Source organism: Eurypyga helias, unplaced genomic scaffold (assembly GCF_000690775.1).
Source record: "Eurypyga helias isolate BGI_N326 unplaced genomic scaffold, ASM69077v1 scaffold3208, whole genome shotgun sequence".
NCBI lineage: Eukaryota > Metazoa > Chordata > Aves > Eurypygiformes > Eurypygidae > Eurypyga > Eurypyga helias.
In genome coordinates this window covers 1-19,574 of record NW_010267365.1, presented here as the reverse complement: position 1 = coordinate 19,574, position 19,574 = coordinate 1, and the positions used below count along the sequence as shown (strand labels likewise).

Genomic DNA, 19,574 nt, shown 5'->3' with positions numbered 1-19,574 from the left:
CTAGCCAAGGTTAAACCATGACACCTGAGTAGCTGGGACTGAGATCTTCCCTGGAAGCATGCAGGACAGAGAAGTTCAAGGCATTTCTTGAAATATTAAATACCAAGTACAATGCGACTGCTCCTTCTCTAGTGCAAGCACAGAAGGCATTGTATTATTCTACAAAAATCATAATAAAGTCATTCAAAGGGGTCAGCTTGGTGGTGGCCAAGAGTGGCTTTAGTGGTTATTTAGAGGATGCTGAAGGGAGAAAGAGGCTCCTGGCTGCTGTGGAATCATTAGACCAGCTCTCTAATTACAAGGTGTTCAGTGGCTAACAGGCAGTTGAGTGGGAGTTTCTGACCTCCCTGCCTCTTAAGAGGAGACCAAACAAAAATCTGCAGGTTTAAGGGTGACACATACAGAACTGGTCAGAGTAATCGTCTTTATGTTGAAGTTCCAGTGCCAAAGGAAATCTCCAAGGATAAAAATTTGGCCACTGCAGACAGGATGAAATGTCCCATAAAGCTATTTAAATGTCTAATGAAAACAAACATTTGGGAAGGAATATAATTTCTCAGGCCTCACATCTGGTGTGACTCTCCAGAGACCAGGAAACCTGGTGGGAAGAAGGAGCCTCTCCCCAGGATTAAACCCAGTCAGGCCATCCCCATCTCCCCCCGCCCGACAGCAGCCTCAGTTATCCTTTGAGGGAGAACTTTCGACTAGCAAAGGAAGTTTTTCAGTGGAAAAATGCCATTCAACCACTATCAAGACAGAGGGAAGGAGAGGGATTAAAGCAGACACTACATACCCAGTGGTAGAGAGGTGCCCCAGCCTTGCTCGAAATGTCTCCATGCTCCAGTGCCTTACTGCTCTGAGGATCATGGATGCAGCTGCTGGGAGGCGCAGGATAGGAAACCAAGGCAGCTGGCACCAGAGCACCAGGAATCAGAAGAAAACCCCAGGCATTTTAAGGCAACTCAGATCAGCAATACCGGCAATTCCTGAAGTGAGTGAGCAAACCTGGTGTGTGAAGCTAAGGGAATAACCCCACTACAGGACAGAGCCAGGATGCACAGCACTGCTTGGGCTTTACACGACTTCTGATGTTGCTGCTGTTGAAGAGAAGACTTATTCAATGACACATAGCTGAAAAAAATGAGTCAATGACATATGGACTGACGAAAAGGGAACAAGCGTCACATGGAATGTGGGGTGTTATCATCCCTCGTGGTGAAATCTGCTATCTCATCCCAGCTGACTTCTCCCACTGCCCACCAGTGAGCAGTAAGGTTGGGATTTCTCTCAGAGAAAAGAAAGATTTTTCTCTTTCAGACACCAGTCATGGCACAAGGGGCATAGTAGGATCCAGCAAACCATGTGCTGAGCATTGTTCATCTTTTCTGGCAGGCTGCTGCTCCCTGCTGAAACCACGAGCTCGTGCACAGGGGTACACAAACTGCTTAAAAGCTCATCTCATAATCCTAGCAGAGGAAGATGAAACTTCAAACCTGAACCCTTCCCAATTCCCTATAGCCAGCAAATCCACTGCAAAGAAAGCCCTGCCACAGGCAGGATTCCCAAAGCACTGAGAAGCTCCCAAACGTGCAAATCAGGACATGTGGTCCCCATGGGACCAACCCAACTGACCCGTGGGATATGCAGGGCACAGAGCTCCAGCCACCAAACCCACTCACCAGGGGATGAGGACCAGCCTGTGGTGTTTGCTCTCCAGTAGCTTTTCCAAAGAATAGCATTCCCACTCCTCTGATGAGCTGGCATGAACTGTACCACCACTGCCTACCCCCTTGCACTGGGCTCATGGGTCACAGAAGCCTTCCCTGGCTCCCACCATACCTGCCCCTCTGCCAGACGCTTTCGCAATAAAGCTACCGCCTGTGGGCAAAGGCAACACAGCTCACCCAGCAATGCCTGAGCCCGCTCCTTACAGGGACCCGCTGTCCCGTGCTGAGCCCTCCTGCCGGTGGGAACCACCGGGCCCCAGGGATGTTCTCATGCTCCCCTGGGCGGGAGAGGGCGAAGGGCTGGAGGTCAGCCCTGTCCCAGCCACCCCCGGGGAAGGAGCATGCGGAGCTGTGCTCTCTGGACTGCAGTGGGAGACCAGCACCTTCCCCAGGGGACGTGGCCGGACCCCACGGCAGCGGCTGCTGGAGGATGAGCAGTCATGAGCACAAGCAGACAGAGCAAACCCCAGCCTTTCCTGCAGGTACCAGACAAGGTCCCTTCCACTCGTGCTGCTCCACTCAACAGCTCTGCTGTATTGCTAGAGCTGTTCTTTCTCCCACATGGCTGGTGGAGCAAAGGTTTCCTCCTGGTGCCCTGGAGCACAGACACTGAACAAGAAACTCTGACTGGCTCCAGCTGGGAAAAGGCACCAGCCAGGCGGGCACGAAAGAAAGTGCCATTTGTTTGGAGCATCCATAGCAATGGCTTGCACAGGCCATGAATTAGGCCTTGAATTCAACTTGCAGGCTATAAAGGACCACCCCAAAAGGCTCACAGCTGTATTCTGCAAACCTCATCAGGTTCTCCTTAATCGCTATTCTGTTCTCACTGTATTTCTGAGCTAACTGATTTCATCAGCCCCCAGGACCCCATCCAGGCTGAGCAGATAGCTTTCTGGGCCACAACAAACTGTTAGCAATAAAAAAACCAAAACAAACTCATGTCCACAACATAGTGATGAGTGTCTTCTGAGCCTGCATCACCTGTCAAAGGGGAGCTGAAGTCCGGGGGGGGGAGCTGCGCTTGTCCAGGCAGCAACAAGAAACGTTTGCATGCAAAGCCAAACCTGGATTTTCCTCCGGCTCAGCTCGCAATTGGTCTCTGCAGGATGGGCTCTCTTCTCTTTTATACCCGACCTGGTAACCGGTACGTGACCGCAGGCAGGGACGCCTAACCCCGCCCGGACACCGAGAGCGGGCTCGCTGCGCCGGGAGAGCGGTGCCGACGGGCGGGTGTCGGCGCGGAGCGGGACGGCGGGGACATCTCGGGGACCGCGGGGACATCTCGCGGTCACAGTCTGCTAAAGCACCTCCGCCTCTGTCCCCGTTTCGGCTGGGAAAGGGAAGTCTGCGGGTGGGAGAGTTGTAAGGAAAACTTGAGGTGAAACGGGAGGCTGGCGAGCCGGTGCTGGGGGTACATCCCCCCCGGGATGCTCCGGGGTGCATCCCAGCCTGTGTCACTGGGGTCTTGTGGTCCAGCTCCCGGGTTTTGCTTTAACGACAACATCCAGTCTCCCTAGAGCTCAAGCTCTAAAATTTTCTAACAACATCCCTGATTTAGACATTTTATCTCTGCAGTGGGAGACGAATAGGAGATGCTACCCTGCTGTAACTAGGGGACCTCCAAGGGTTTCATTTGTACAGTAGCCGGGAAGGGCAGCCCGGCTTTGCTCTGATCAGGGATGGCAACCGAGCTCGTACCCAGCAGGACAGAGATTTTAAATCCATCTCTGCTTCGTGGGCCGCAGTGCTCAGGGCAGTCAGAACCAGAGCCTCTTGCCAGGACAGCTGCAAGTTCAACCTGTACTGACAGGGTAACCCCACGGTGGTGACGAAGATGGGGGGGTGCAACGTGAAGGAGCAGCTGTACCACAGGTAGAAGAACCTGAGCTATACAGCTTCAGAAAATGGCATTTTCTAACATTAGGGTGATTTAAGGCTGAGGGTATTTCTCCTTGGCGATACTATCAGCACCTGTTGATGACACTATTCTGCCAGTTCAAGAAATTAAGGGTGTAAAAATCCCATGCAAATAAACAACTTACAGTGATACAGAGCCAGGTCATGTCTTCCCAGGTTTCTACTACAGAAATAGAGAAAAATCCCAGTGTACTGGGTTTAGTCAAATATACTTTCAGTGGCTGATGAAGGATAAATTTGATAAGGGAACCAAGGCTATCCAACCTGCAATAGCTGATTTTCTCCCATTGTGCCAGGCTTTCATTTGTTTCAGGAATCTTTCCCTTTGTCTCCTGAACTTCCAGCATCGCTGCCAGGTGTAAATCAGCCAAGCACAGCCCCAGAACCACTCACCGCTCGAAAGACCCACATAGCAGCTCTTCTGTGTGAACAGCTTGTAAAGTAACTCGAATGCTTCTGGGATAAAAGATACAACAAAATACTTTCCTACTGTAAATAAACCAGAATGATTTTCCTCCAAGTGTCTCACGAGAACATGTGGATGTTGGTCCAGGATTGGATGGGGAACATCAAAGGAGTAGAACAGAGATATTCTGGATGTTGAATTTCAATGCGTGAGTGGCATTTCCTGTTAATTAAAATTCACGAGCAGGCTGCTAATGTGAATGGCTTTTGTGATGGTTGTTGGATTTTTACATTCCTAGAGAAACCATGCATAGGCAGGCCAGGTTCCTTTAAAATACAGTCAAAGTTATAGAAGGTTAGTACAGCACTTGACATAACCTTTCCTGGGAATTTTCATATCTCTACTCACATCACAGACCCTTCAAGAATAATGGGGTTGACTTACCATTAAAAGCTGCTTTTTGCAAATTTTACTACTAGCAGCAGCAAATGGAATCAGAAATTATTTACATAGGCCAGTTCACCCTTGATCCATACAAACACTATATCTTGAAATCTCTGTTTAAAAAGCAAAACCAAAAATCAAGCATGCCAGACTAGTCCTGCTCTCCCAGATGCCTGGATATGAAAAAAGTAGCATTAGGTAATGCTGTCGTCCACACGCCTTAAACCAGATCCCCTGGGGAGCCCTGGGAAATGCAGAGGCTGCTGATAGAGCTGAAAGAAGCCAGGTCTTTGACTAAAGGAGAGGTTTAGGATCCAGGTGCCCCTCACACCTTTCCCGGGGCTGCCAAGGCCCTGCTGGGTGACTTGGGTAAGTCACTGGTCCCCTCTCTGCCTCCGTGTCCCCTGTGGGCACAGAGGTAATAAACCTTCCCTGGTTACATTTGTGAAATACCTTCTCATCTCTGGACAGACAGTGCAACAAACATGCCAGGATGCTGGGAGTGATTTTTGAAGACTTCTACACAAATATTGTGGTCTCAGTCCTCCTTTCATGCCCAAGTAAAACCGTCCTCCCAGATTCTACTGGGATGCACCAAGCCAGAGCTGAGACCACAAGTAAACCTTCAACTCCCACATCTACAACAGACCTGGGCTGGATTATTACCTTCTGAGCCTCAAAATTAGACAACCCAAAGGCCCCTGTTGCCTGTCCTCCAGGCAGGCTGCAGGGACAGAAGCAAACCAATTCCCCTGATCGACTGATCCCCAGCAGCAGCAGCTCTAGCCACAGCAGGACAGCGGGGCAGCAGGACCCTTTCCTGCAGCTTCCACAGGGACGCAGGGAGCAATTTTCCCTTTGCCATTCAGCTCATCCTTGCCAAGGCATGGTGAGGAGCATCCATGCAGAATGATGGTGCCCAAACCCAGCGTGCAGCCAGCATGGAGCTGCCCTGGGGAAAAGGGACAGTGGTAAGGGGTGTTGCCAGCACAGGGGGCTGCCAGGGCTGCACCTCTTCAGCACGGCAGCCCCGAGACGCTGGGCTAGGAGCCTTCCCAGTCCCGTCGCTCCTCTGCTCAACTGGGCTCCGTTTTGGCTCAGACTGGGAGGGAGACCTCACTGCCATCCTGCTCCTCTTGCCCAAATCAGGGTGTGAAGCCAGGGGAGGGGGAGGCTCAGGCTTTGCTTGTCTCCTCTCAGTCTACAGAGCAAACAGGACGATGTGACATGCTAACAAAGGTGCTTTATTGTATGTTTTCCACAATCATAAAGGATTTTGTTTAACTCAAGGATTTTGCTGAACACTGAGGATTTTTCTGACCTTGACTGATCAAAGTTCCACATTCAATTGGTTTCAGTAAAACACACATCCCCCACCCCCCCGACTCCTCACCTACTATGCGACCCTGGGTAATCCTCCCTAGCATCACTGTGCCAGCTCTCCCACCCATCCCCGGGGTTTATCAGCAGCACAGGATTAGGGGGGACACGCAGGATCTCTACCCCGAGGCCAGTCTGTCTTGCCAGCTCCACCCATTTACAATGTCAGAGAAATCCGCCCCAGCAATAGGGAACCAGTCACTCACCCTCCCTAACTCAAGAATCATATCCTTCATCTTTCAATCCAACTATTTCAATGGCTTATGTATTAAATTAAATATTTTATATCTTGCAGAAATTTTAAAAATCAGATAAAATGGTGATTACAACCACAGTAAACTTGCAATGCTTTCACTGAAAGTACCCAAGCAATCTGATTTAAAGAGATGTTAGGAATCAAAGCCTATTTTTCAGAAATGTCAATAATATTCCCATGCAACTTGTCCACTGACCTGTGACTCAGCGGGTCGCTCGCGGGTGAGTCAATCTCACAAACCTAAAACTGGCCACATTCACCAGTGGTGAAACACCACCGACGTCCAAAGTTACGTCAGAAGTTAATTTGGTCCCAAACCTCCATCCGCGTACTCAGTGCAAAGAACCAGGCGGCAATTACTGTCCCAGGTTTTCAAAACACTGAACATGTTTGGAAACAAACCGTTGCCTTCCTGTTTCCAGAGTTTGGAGTGAGGCACCGAGTACTACCAACACAGCTTCTGAATCATCCCTTCACGCACAAACCTGAAGAAACAGTCTTCATCCTCCATGAGAGAATTACTCATGAGATGGTAATGAGACCCCATCCTTCACATCCTGTGAGAGGCACCTGGCCACACCACCATTCCCCCCCACCACCCTGATACACTCACTGACATTGATTTGCACATAAATGATCCAGTTGCCTCCACCCTGATCCCAGGGCTACTCTCCAAAACGAGGTAGGGTATCAGAAGCTAGAGCAGCAACGCTCTCTAGCTTTCATGGGGGGCCAGGCATCTACCCAAAGACGCTCGATGCTTACAGGGTTGTCCAGTTAACAACCACCTACGACAGATGGACTCCAGTAGAGCCTGATTGGTACCTGTGGAAGGTGGGGAAGAGATCTTCATAGAAAATAACAGATGGATGTTGTGACACTGACCAGGATTTCTAAAAATAAAATTAAACCAGAGGATCCCATACAGTGTGAGCAGCCACGTGGCTTTCCTCCTGTGCATACTCTGACGATTCCAGTGCCCAAGTCCTAAGTGAGTGAGTCCTTCCCCAGGGGTGGCTTTGTTCACATTTTATTTAGTGCACTTAAAGTGACATTTTCTACAGCTGTCAAGAGTGAGGTGGCATTTTCCGCATGGATGTTGGCCCATGCAGGGAAGGTCCCCAGCTGGAAGATGCTCTTGGCCCATGTGTTCATAGCCAAGCTAAGAAGCAAAACTCCCATAAGATTCATGAGCAACCCAGTTCTTGCCTGGAAAAGAAATACAAAGACAACTGTTGAGTTTAGACTGGACATCTACAGCATGTGAAGCATGAAGCTATTTGAATATAAACGTTATAAAAATGGAAGGCTTAATTGCCGTTAATACTAGCGACATTTTAAGCAGGATTTCTTAAGCCACAAAGGCCATTCTGCAGATGCTTACCAAGCTTTGATCCATCAAAAACATTAACATCTGTTTAGCCTCAGGAATGTGAACAGGAACTGGGACTCAGCCTAATTTTACTCATAAGCTTTATTTCACTGAGCTCTGGAATGTCTCCTACATCCAGAAACCTATGAAAGTTGAGCTGCTGACACTAGCAGGAACAGGAACAGGGTCTGGGAGATGCTGAACATGTTCAAGACCAGCTTTGTCACCATTTCAAGACACAGTGGCCCCAAATTTCACAGGGCCAGACATCATACAGGCTCCTTCCATATCCCAGTGCCTTCAAACACTGCTGAGACAAGTATCAGACTTCTGTCTTTGCATTTTACTACATATTGAACTAGTAACAATCCAGAAAATTCCTTTTTTAAACACTCCACTCAGGCTGATTGTTTTCAGCATTTTCTGTATCTAGAACTTACCATATCCTTGACCATCAAGTGTCCAGAAGAAAAGGCGATGGAGTTAGGAGGTGTTGAGACTGGCAGCATGAAGGCGTAGGAGCATCCTATAGTTCCTGGTATCATTAAATAGAGGGGATTTACTTTCAGACGAATGGCCTTAAAAAATAGAAAAGAACAGAAATTGTACCTTGGGGATTAGAAGTCACGGGCAGATATATCAAAGAATGCAAACAGCTAGTGCACCGTGCAGGGCTAGATCCCACATTCCATGATAAACGACCGCATATCCAGCCAACATCATCTGAAGGATTATTATCCTTCAGTGTCCACGTTATGCTACAGGCACTCGTTTTGTTGCTCCCAAGGACTTCAGGATGCCTGAAGCCCAGGAGCAGGAGAAATGCACGGTGTGTGTCCCAGCACAGACACAACGCAAACCTGCCCGTCCACGGGGCAGGGCAAAGAGGACGGCAGAGGAGCAGCTGGTCTTGCCATGGGACTACTTACCAGCTCTGCCAAGACAGGCAGAAAGATGATAATAGTGGCTGTGTTGCTGGCGAATTCCGTGAATAAGGCGATGACAATCGTGATGAGGATGACAGCCACGGGCGGTGGTACACCCTCCAAGGGATGCAGACGCCCTCCTATCCAGACAGACAAACCAGACTCCTGCAGAAGGGGAGAGCAAACAAGCTGGAGCGCAGAGCTCCTGCGTCCCTGCAGGGGAACCGATCCTCTTCTAGAACTGCAAATTACGTACAACCCTCGCCGACCCACACAGGCACCTACATGCAGTGTCCTCAGGGCGTTTAACAGCAGTTTGAAAGGGGTTGCAAGATCTCTCAACCTCCTTAGTCACCCGCTGCACACTGTTGTCACTCGGAGATGAGAAACACGTCCTTCGTGCATTGTGACCCTGCAGATGCAAACTTCCCAGAACCAAATGACAACCCTGATAAAACCCAACTCTGTTGGGCAGGGTGACTGCAACATGGCATCTGCTGAGGGCCTCGCCTCACCTCACAGCCCTTTGCCATGGCAAAGCCTCCTCCGAGCAGCAAGATGATGTTCCAGGGCACCGTCTCTTGGGCCTTCCTCCAAGTCAGCAAGGGCTGCGTCTCAGTGTTTGGTGCTACATGAAGAGAAAACCCCCGTGTCAAACACTCGCTCAAAGAGGAGCACGTCAGTCATCATCTGACAGAATGATATCATGAGCCTGACATCAGTGCTAAAGCTCACTAACCACCACTTGCTGGTGGTTAAAATACACATATGGAGTCTCCTAAACTAGACAATTAAAGATCATTTAGCTTAATATCAGATCTTTTAAAAAAAAAAAAAAATTCTAACACTTAAAGTTTTCTTTGAGGCTTTCTTGAGGGAATATTTAACATCAGGTTAATTTTCTCTCTGTAACAGACAGAAACATTGTCCTCAACAAATGGGAGTTTGTGGAAGGAGGAAATTTTCTACCATTGGAATTATGAAGATGTTATTAATTTTCCACTTGCCATTCAACAGTTTTATAGCAAAGAGCCCATCTCCCCTAAAGGCCATCTCTTAATACACAAACAAGTGAGCTCTGTCATAAGGAAGGATGCACGAATGGGACTGTTACTTTCTACTGAACAAGGGCACACGCATTTTATCCAGAAAAGGCCTAATAAAACATCTTTCTGTTTACGGACAGCACCACAAACGCATAGCTCAGAGCATGAGGAGCCCAGGCGGTGCTGCACCACTCGTGAGGCGCCTTCATCAGCTGCAACTCCACATCATACCATCTCTTACTCCAAATGGCTTATGAATTAAAATTTGTATCTCACTGCTACTGAAGAGGACAGACCCCAGATCTCAAAAGTCTCCTGGTACCAAAACCTGCTGGAGAGTTTGGGCTTTAGGAGTTTAAATTCTAATAATTCTGGAAACTGAGGAAGGGCCCCTGTTTCCGAGTACAGATGTTTATGTTCCCTGCTGAGGGACAGGAGCTGTGTGGGAGTGAGCAACCAAACCTCTGTTTCACAGTCAGGTCTGCTATGGTAAATCAACACTGATTTCAGTCCGCTTCAACCCACCATGGCATCATCTCTGACAGCTACATGAGCAACTGAGCCAGCCCTGCAATCGGCAGCAGGGCAGTGACTGCTAAACCTCGTTTGGCACTCCAGAGAGAAAGGCTCTGTGTGATCAAACTGCACCATCAAACCACGCTGCTCCAGACAGCCAGCGCAGCTGCTGTGGGCTGGTGCGACTCCACGGGGGGATAGTCTGGGCTCTTGCTCCGTGCCTGCCCAGCCAGAGCACAGGCAAGGGCAGAGCCCCTGCCCGGAGGGGTCTCCTACTCACCTTTCAAGTCAAACCACCACCTGAAGGAAGGTTTTTGCGAAGGGAAGAAGAACAGTATAATCACAATGGTGATTCCCGTAACTGCATCTGAGATAAACCTGTCCAAAAGCAGCAGAAACACTCGTAAGAAGCACAAGCCTGTAGAATTACAAAGTTTATGAGAACAAGGATTTACCAAAGAAGATTACAAGTTTCCATCAGGTTTGAACAACGCTCGTTGTTTACAGTTCTGTTCTTTTTAATTCCCAGTTAAGCTACATTTCTACGGTGGGCTGTGAACCCCCTAGAAAAGCTGCCCTGCGAATGAGAACCAAGATCTAATCCCCAGCACACTGATGCTCTGGCTGTTCTGACTGCGGAGTCATGGTCAGTCAACAAGGGGTTGTGAGGACAAGTTTCCCCAGCTCACTGCAGGGAGGAAGAGCAGCAGAGCCCACATCATCTCATTTATGTGAGCTCTTTGCAAAACGCTCAGACTCTAAGGGGAAAGGCAGGCTCCATCCAGCAGGAGCTTAAGCATGTGTTTGATTGTAAGGAGCTATTAACTGATGAGGAAAAAGTCCCTAAGTACTTCGGTGTATTAAGGAATCATTTCTTAAGCTAGGGCTTTATTTAAAACAAAAAAAAACTACAAAGGTCTCTTCTGTTAAGAAATAACAACACCCTCTCTGAGATTTAGCATTCCCCAACTGCTACATCCGTTCATCTTCCCAAGGTGTGGATGTCACACGGGAGACAAACTTCCCAAAGAGACAGGATAGCATTTGAGGTCAGCTCCTGCCATCTCTCTTCAGTCTCCAGACATCCAGAGAAACCAATGCGTTGCATAAAGAATTCAGTATTTCCCTGTAAATGTACCTATAAACAGCGTTCCCAACATTAAAGCCCTAGGGATTGCCTCAGATAGATGTATGCCAACTTCCCACCAGGCTTCATATACCTCCTCCAGGAGACAGAAACAATAAAGCTGGCTCTGCTGCTTGAGGGTCACTTTAATTTATTCCAGGAAACCTGAGTAATAGTGTTAAGCAATGGAATAGGAAACCCAGGAATCTCCACGACTTGGAAATGCTTTTGAAAAATGTGACAGTGGAATGAAAATAAAATCTTACCCTGGTGCAAACAAGCTTGCCCATCCTGGAATGAATTTGGGATCCCTGGAGAAAAGCATGATAGCAAACATGCAGAAGAAGAAGAAAATTGCCTGTTCTGCAAACCTAAAATGAGAAGAAATGCAGTTAAGATGCTGATGTGCTAAAGGGGTGGATCCAAGCTGGACAAGTATTGAGCCCAGGCTGCAGCACCTTGGGTGAGAAGCTGGGCTGGTTTTCTAAAAATAACTACAGGGAAACTTTGGAATAGGTTGCAAATCTATCTGCAAATATTGATATTTGCCAGAAATTATCCCTTATGGGAAGACATTAAGAAGAAACAAGATGGACATGAGGAATGCCCAGACCAGATGTCGCAACACAGTATGCAAGGTTCACGCTCCCGCTGTGGCAGGGAGGAAGGGTCAGGCAGCGTCTCATGGTCATTCCTCCCACCACTGCCCTCTGGGATGTCCCTAAGGCAGTGTCAGCCAGGGGTGGCTTCACTGCAGTGCAAGCAGTGTGAAAGGATGGCTGAGATTCACATGTGAGACAGCAGGAACAAACTTCAGGGTCAAAACCTAAACAGCACCCCTTAGACGCCTGACAAAGAGCAGGGTAAATGGCAGTATCATTCACTAAGTACCAGGCTTGACTCTCGTTTTAGTAGATTTGACCAACACAATGCCTCAAAACACTGTTTAAAACCTGAGCACCAGGAAGGGCATTTAAAGCATTGGGAAGAGGCCACTTGCATTGATTTTAAGTTACAGGGTTGCTAATCAAATTGGTAGAGCACAGCTTAATGGACTTTCACTCCAAGATCTCAAAGTGGGACTTTGATTCTTTCAGAGACATTTTGCAGGCTGCTCGATAATGTACTGAATGGAACAAATAAACCAATTTCTTTCATTTACAGCACAGGCACAGACAATTGTCTTTGAAGAACCACCACACAGCAGCAGCAGTAATTACAGTGTCGATAGCATGACACAAACATCCCTGAATCTTCACAGCACTGCTGTAAGTATGAAAATATTATTTTACAGACGAAGAAACACAGACCATTTAAGGTAAGACCTACAGCCTCAAAAAACCTTCACTAGCCCTGGTTGCCAGGAATATCAGTGGCTGGTTGGACATACCTAGGGTTAGATTCTTGGAGACACTCAACTTTTCCTGCTTTCCCTTTTTTGGCATTTCACATAGGTCTAAAACTCATGTTTCCTCCTGCTGGTTTCTTTTCTCCAAAATATGATCCCCATCACCATAATTTGTATCAAGCTGTTTCCAGAAGACAAGAAACTACAATAAGAGAGTCTTGTTCTTTCTTCACCTAATACAGTGAAGGTGTTATTCAGAAAAGCTAATGTATCCCATGACATGGATCCGACTTCTTCCCATATACTTTCTTTGAGCAGCTATTAAGCTTTCTTAAAGTATATGCACAATCCATATGATTCATATCTATCATATGATTCGTCAGCCTTCTCAGCGAACGCTTCCTGCTTTGCACAACAGGTATGGCACAAAATTTCCAATTTCAGCCTGTGTTGGTTAGTATGTAACACGCACAGGACCGGTTTTGCCCCTGGAGTGGAAAAATTACAAACCCAGCATGACTTCACTCTATAATATTAACTTTGTTCTTGAGAAGATTTGAGTACAAGCTGCTATTCGCAATTATTCCCGTTAGTGAAGGGGGAGAGCCTGCCACGTGCAAAGAGCAAACTTCAGCAGGTTACAAACATTCTGAGTGGAAACATCTATTTCATTTCATCCAAAAGACTCCATTTTCCCCACTTCTCTGCCCTTAAGACAGGGCATTTCCAACCCTTTCTTTTTCATTTCAGTCCCGACTTTATGACTCACTTTGTTGGACCCAGTTTCTGATAGTCTTCCTTTATCACTTCTCTGGCTCGGGCTTCTGCATCCACTCTTATATTTGACTTTTTTGTCCTCCAGCCCCTGCCAAGAAAGACAGTTATATCTTTACATGCCTCTGATGTAACTGGCACATCGTAAATGCCGGATTTAGCGCTGCAGCATATGCACAGTGCCTGCTCTGCAGGTTTCAAAGGGCTGGACATTGCTGGTGGCTCAGTTTGCATTATCTTCAGATCATGAAGACTGATGATGAAGGTCTCTGTTGTAGATACAGGCAGTAAGGCCTTATTTTATATATCCTTTCTCTCTGCATTCATACAAAGGGGTAGGAAGTTTCCTCTCATTTATATTCTGAACTGTTTCCTCCATCATGGGCTGTGACTGCCAAAAGAAAGTCCCAACACTGCAGGGTATCCTCACCTCTAGCAGGTACTTGGGCAGAATAACTAGGAAGAGGGTGACATGGAAAACTTATCTGTCCCTTCACTTCTCAAGTCACTTGCAATTTCCTGGGTGATCCCAGGATGCTGCTGAGGATCAACAAAAATGTGAGGAATTTCTAATTGGCCAGGAATGTTAATGTGCTCCTGGCTAAGCCTCTTAGCCCAGCCATGCTGACCCAATACAGTTTGATCCTTTGTAGTATGTGCATACAAATTATATATTCCTATCTCACACCTTATCTCCTGCCACTGAACCGTTTCTAACCCTGCCTGTGACCTTGATTAAACCTAGAAACCCCAACTTTCTGCATCAGATGCATCCACCTGGTCTCGTGGTGCCTGTGCTTCCTTAACTCATTCACCGTTGCAAAGGGATATTGTGGCTGAACCTTCTGTGTGAATGAATGGAGGTTCATTCAGAAATTCCCAAAACTCAAATAGATATACTTGGCCCTTTAATTTTTTAGTTTTCAGGTGTGTGCATTATTGACAGCAGAATCAGCTCAGCTCAGCCAGCTCATACCTAAGCCTTTTAATGTCTTTTGGATTCAAGCAAAGCCAGCCCTGTATCGGAACGATGTCCAGCTGCCTGTACTGTGCTGAAGCCCAGCCACCCTCCCCAAGCTGTTAGAGTCAAAGCAGCCCAGCAAACTCCCGCAGACACTCGGCTGTACTCGCGCAGCTCTGCAGCGTCTCTGCCGAGGCACCTCACCACTGGGGAATACTGGTATCTGCGCCGGCCCAGCTATCCCAATACAGCCAGGCTTTGTGCTGACGAGACGAGCCAAACAAAACAAAAAGCATCACGTTCTCTGAGCACAAGAACAATTTTGCATTTCGCATGGGGCTTTGGCCAGCGCAGCTCCCTCCACCCTCACCTGATGGTCCGGGGCCATGCCGACGGGATGCCAGGGCTGCGCCTCAACCTTCACAGTAGGACATGGGGACTCAGGCTCCGCACGGCACAAGCCTTGGATGCCATGCAGAGCCTCCCACAGCAGCACCCAGAGCCTCCCGTGAAGCCCCACCAGCAATTTAAAGACAGGCATTTGGCATTTTGTGGATTGAAAGTTTCCCATTGATTTTTTCCTGTCTCTGAGACAATGTAAATATTTGGACACCTGTTCTTTTCCCCCGTCTCTCTCTATTTGCATTTTAAACTCAAAATAACAATTACAGACTTTTCTAAATATTAGAAATTCTGTATGGTCCCTGGAGGAAGCAAGCCTGTGAGTTTGTTACCATCACGTATGAGAGTGTGCAGGGGGAAAAAGGGCTCCAAATGAACCAGCACGGCAATGCTGCAATCGTTTTAAGTAGTGTACACTAAGGGTTGCATGTATCCAGCAAAGATTTACCAGAAAAACATGTTATTCTCAGTTACAGATTAACACGTTGTTGTAAAATTAAGCCCTGTTGTGAAGTAATCTGTTTCGAACCCAGGTTTCTGCCCCAGGAACAAACCCTGCCTCTTTCTACGTTCTAGGAGATTCTTGCTACTAATTCCAGGGGAACCAAGATTTCATGCTTGTCTTCAAAGTTCGATTGTGCTTTCCCTTCTGTCCATGAAAATCTGCCACTGACCTCCACAGGCCCAGGTCAGGCAGTAAAACAACTTCAGAAATTGTATGTTTAAGTGAACGACTATGTAACACGTTTTCTGTACAGTTATGTATTTCACTTAGAGAAAGTGTATGTAGCTATGAGGTATCTTTAAAACCCTCCTGTTGCCTATCAACTTCTTAAAAATAGATGATTTGTTACAGCATGAGCATCCTGAAGTTAGTTACGAGACCCCTCACCATCCATGAGATCATCCTGGGTGATATCAGTAGATTTAGTATGAGAATCATGATGAACATGTATTTCACATTGCTGGTATAACCAGACAACATATATGTATAGGGAATATAAACGTACCTCAGGTTAATTCCTCCATACAGGATGGAGATCCACAGCCATCCCAGGAGAAGAAAAATCAGCATTAAAGGAAATGCAAACATAAACCAAGAACCAAAGTTCACCACATCACATTCTGGAAAATAACTAAGCAAATGGGAAAAATCAAGTTAATGCAAGAAGGGAAAACAACCCTTCAATTTAAGGGTAAACAAACATCTGAAATCAGCAGCAAAATATCCCACAAACTTGCCCATGTGCATTTAAAAAACTATTCCTCTGTGTGCATCAGCAGTTATCTGGGCCCCAGGAGGTCTGGGACAACTCTCCCCCCACCACCCATAGCTCCCCCAGCCCAACCTCCACGGGACGATCTGAGAATCTCTCCAGATGGCTGATGCTTTCATACAATGATATTCCTGAACACCCAGGATTAAATCCTGCCACAATAACTTTCGGAGAATCTGAAGGTGACTCTCACAGGGATGCTGAACATGCCTACGAGAACCTGAACGTACTACTTGTAGAGGCCAGCTAAGAGATACCTGTGGGCACTTAGGATGGCACAAATCTCTGTCCCTAGGCATGCAGGAGGCATCTTTTATGACTAAGAAAACAGGCCAGAAGCAGCATGTTCCTTATTTTCCTTGCTACCACACAGCGGTAGATATAATTGCTCACAAAACACTGCATGGCCTGTTTCATCAAAACAGTTACCAGATTAATGGTAAGCATGTAGTCAAGTCCCATTAAGTTCAATGGGATTAAGAGCGTGGGTATGGTGAAGCACATGGGCTCCGGTTTGGCTGACAGCCTGGCTGGGTACGCTGGAGCTAGGGCTGAAACAACTCCTCTCTGCTTTCATCTGCTCACGTTTCCCAGAATGTTCCAGAAGGGCGTAAATTTTCCAGACTAGTTCCCAGCACTGAAGGGAATTTCCTACAGGGCTGGAGAACATGTCTCTGTTTTCCAGGATTTACCGGGCTCTCCAGGATGGCCTCCCATACCTCTTCAGCTGTCCCAGAAGGATGAGGTTTGGGGCAGTTCCCGTCAGCGTTGCTGTACCTCCAATGCTGGCTGCGTACGGGATTGAGATGAGGAAACCTTTCCATATATTTGTTTTATATTCCTCCTCCTTCTTTAAGTCTGAGAGAGCATCACCGGCAACCTCCTTCTCCTCTGTCAGATCTTTGCTTTAAAATAGTCCAAAAGAGAATCCAGTGAAAGCCCTGGTTTAAACATAGCACAACCACTTCAGAGCCTTGACAGAAGGAGAATTCCTAGTTTTTAAAATCCAAGCTAACACTGTCCTCAAGGACACCTAAGCAGCTCAGCGCAGCAAAGGGGTCTGCTCGGTGAACTGCCAGGTGGGACCAGCAGCCTTGCAGAGGGCAGAGCACCCTCAGCACCCGTCCGTAGGAGCTGAGGGTGCACATGCCTTGCCCAGCCCCTCAGCAACTTGTAACACTTAGCATAAAGTCCACAGGACTGCTAAAAGGGAAAAAAAAAAATTTAAAAAATCACAACACCATGAAGAAAGAAATATCTGTTCTGAAAAAATGCTTCCTGCCCGAAGGGAAAAAAAAATTAAAAAAAATCACAACACCATGAGGAAAGAAATATCTGTTCCGAAAAAATGCTTCCTGCCCACTGTTGTTATCAAAGCAGGACCATCACCAGCGTGTAAATCCTGGTTGGTTTTACATCACTGGCTACACAGGTTCGATGTTCCTGAGAAAACCAAGGCACAACTCCCCAGCAGGAGACACCTCTGGCTACCGTTTCAGAGTATCTGGAAAATCTCCGCAATGATTTGGACATTCAGAGGGATGCTGGACACACAGAGGAGGGTTTCTATCATCAGGCTGCTATTGATTGGGTAAAATCAAGACATCTCAGTGATTGAATTTCAAATTCCTAAAACGTAGTCTAGCTCAGGGGATAATTCTCTCTCTCAACTCTCCAATACAAACTTTATAGTTAACTTACTCCTCAGTACTTGCCAGAAACTGCATCTCAGTTGGTACAGTGTAAAGTTTATTCTGCTGTAAAGATGCTGAAAAAGAAAGATTAGGACTTTAAAACAGTTCAAAGCATCTAGAAAATTCTCCTTGAACCAAACAGAGGAATGGAGGGAACAACTGCCATTTACAGAGCAGGGCCTGTGCAAACGAAGGGTGAGCTCATGGCACAGGGATGGGCTGGGAGCGCCCAGTGGGGATGAACGAGCCCATCTCCTCCAGCACCACTCCGGTCCCACCGCAGCACCCAGCTCCTCCTCCAACACTCAGGGGCACTTGGTCCTTTTAGTATGACCACTGGTTGGACTCTGGGATCCTCTAACGTCACCAGGAGTTTCAGGTTGTCCCTTATCAAGTCATGGCTTTGGGGTGGGGTTTTTCTGGGGATAACCATAGCTCATTCTTAGGGAAAAAAAACATTGGGCCTGATGGTCTGTGACGCACATTCCCCGGGGTACAGCAGGAGCACTCCCTGTCTCAGAGCTCCCTTCCCAAGGGACAAGAATTGTACCCCCTGCAGACACCTAGCACAAGGTTACCATAAAGCTGAAACTCACTCTACAAAGACAAGAGTGGGGCACATTTGGGCATTAGGCTTCATAGCAGGTCCTCCAAAATCCACCCTGAAACAAGGACCATTCCCAAGCCCATCATCCCCTCCATAAGTGACAGACCCTGCAGGCTGAGACACCTGTCCCCAGCACAATTTTAGAGCCACCCCCAAGGGAACTCTGTTGCCTGCCCAATTCCCAGGGATCCTCCTGCATATACAGGCTCTACCTCATTTTCCTCCTTATGACCACACAGGGAACAGGAGGAAGACTCAGGAGCACTTAGGGAAAGGGTCTATTTTGACCAGAATGACTAGTGTTGTCTTTGGCAGTAAGCTGGGAGGTGCCCACCACTCTACCACTCACATACACATGGGAGAATTCAGAAATCAAAACACAGGAATGCAATACAATAATACAATCACTCTTTTTTAACAGATCCCACACCAAGGCTTGTGGCATCTGGAGTTCTAGCTCATGGTTTGACCTCCTGAGGTTGGATGTAGAGGTGTGCCATTAACCCCATTTTCCATAGTCCTCCTCAGGACTGAAGCACTCGTGAGTTTTAGCCACCTTCAGCCCTGACAGCCCTTCCCCATCACCCCTGGCTCTGCTGCCTTTCCTAGGGCTCTTCGTACATTTTTTGGGTCCAGAGGCCAGTGTCCCTGCACCTTCCCAGGCTGTGCAGACTGCTGCGTGCAGAGGCCATTTCCCACCACTGCCACCCACTCAGAATCCAAATTTCCTTGCACCCCTCCTCAATCCGAACCACGATCCTCTTCTACCCGTATATGCACTGGAGACCGAAAGCAGCGGACAGAGCGGGGCCAGCGGTCAAAGTCTCCAGACTCACTCGTGTGTGCGCTGAAGACACGAGCTCATTCCAGCTCAGTGAACCAGGGAGTTTTGCAAAGTCATGTTTTACACATCGCTAATTTCCCGAATTGGAGTTAATTGTCTTGGACACACACACATGCTGAGCTTTCATCCCAAGGATGACGCGATGGAGAGATGCGATTAGAAGGACGAACATTAACCCATGGCTGACTGTTGAACCCCCAACACCTTTAGCCCAAGGCCTGTTACCACTGCCATCCCACTCAAACCCAGTGCTGGCTCTACAAAGAGACAGATTTCATGCCACCTCTTAATATTTTTCAATTTTTTTCCCTGCTAAACCCAAACTCCCATCCCACCTCACCAGAACCATCTGTGAGGGACCTCTCAAGGAGGCTCTGCAGAAGACAACTATGCAAAGGAAAGCCAGGGGTGCTGCAGAGCAACCTTTTCCTATGAAACTTGTAAAAAGGAGTTGAAAAATTGTTACCAGTCCCTAAATCAGAAGAGGCCAAAGACCACTGAGGAAGGACCTGGCTGTATACACACACCTCTCCGGGAGCAGCATGAGA

General features: G+C 47.5%; 1 protein-coding gene across 1 annotated transcript; it reads right to left on the bottom strand.

The window, feature by feature from the left end:
* Positions 1-7,147: 7,147 nt before the first annotated feature.
* Positions 7,148-17,649, bottom strand: SLC13A3 (solute carrier family 13 (sodium-dependent dicarboxylate transporter), member 3; the record flags this gene model as incomplete). The annotated part of the gene is made up of 10 exons (XM_010157373.1): positions 7,148-7,342; positions 7,946-8,083; positions 8,435-8,596; positions 8,947-9,059; positions 10,274-10,371; positions 11,386-11,490; positions 13,237-13,332; positions 15,615-15,740; positions 16,601-16,786; positions 17,583-17,649. Coding segments are annotated over 10 exons (1,277 nt in total), but the record flags the coding sequence as incomplete, so codon positions are not given.
* Between the last annotated feature and the right edge of the window lie 1,925 nt (positions 17,650-19,574).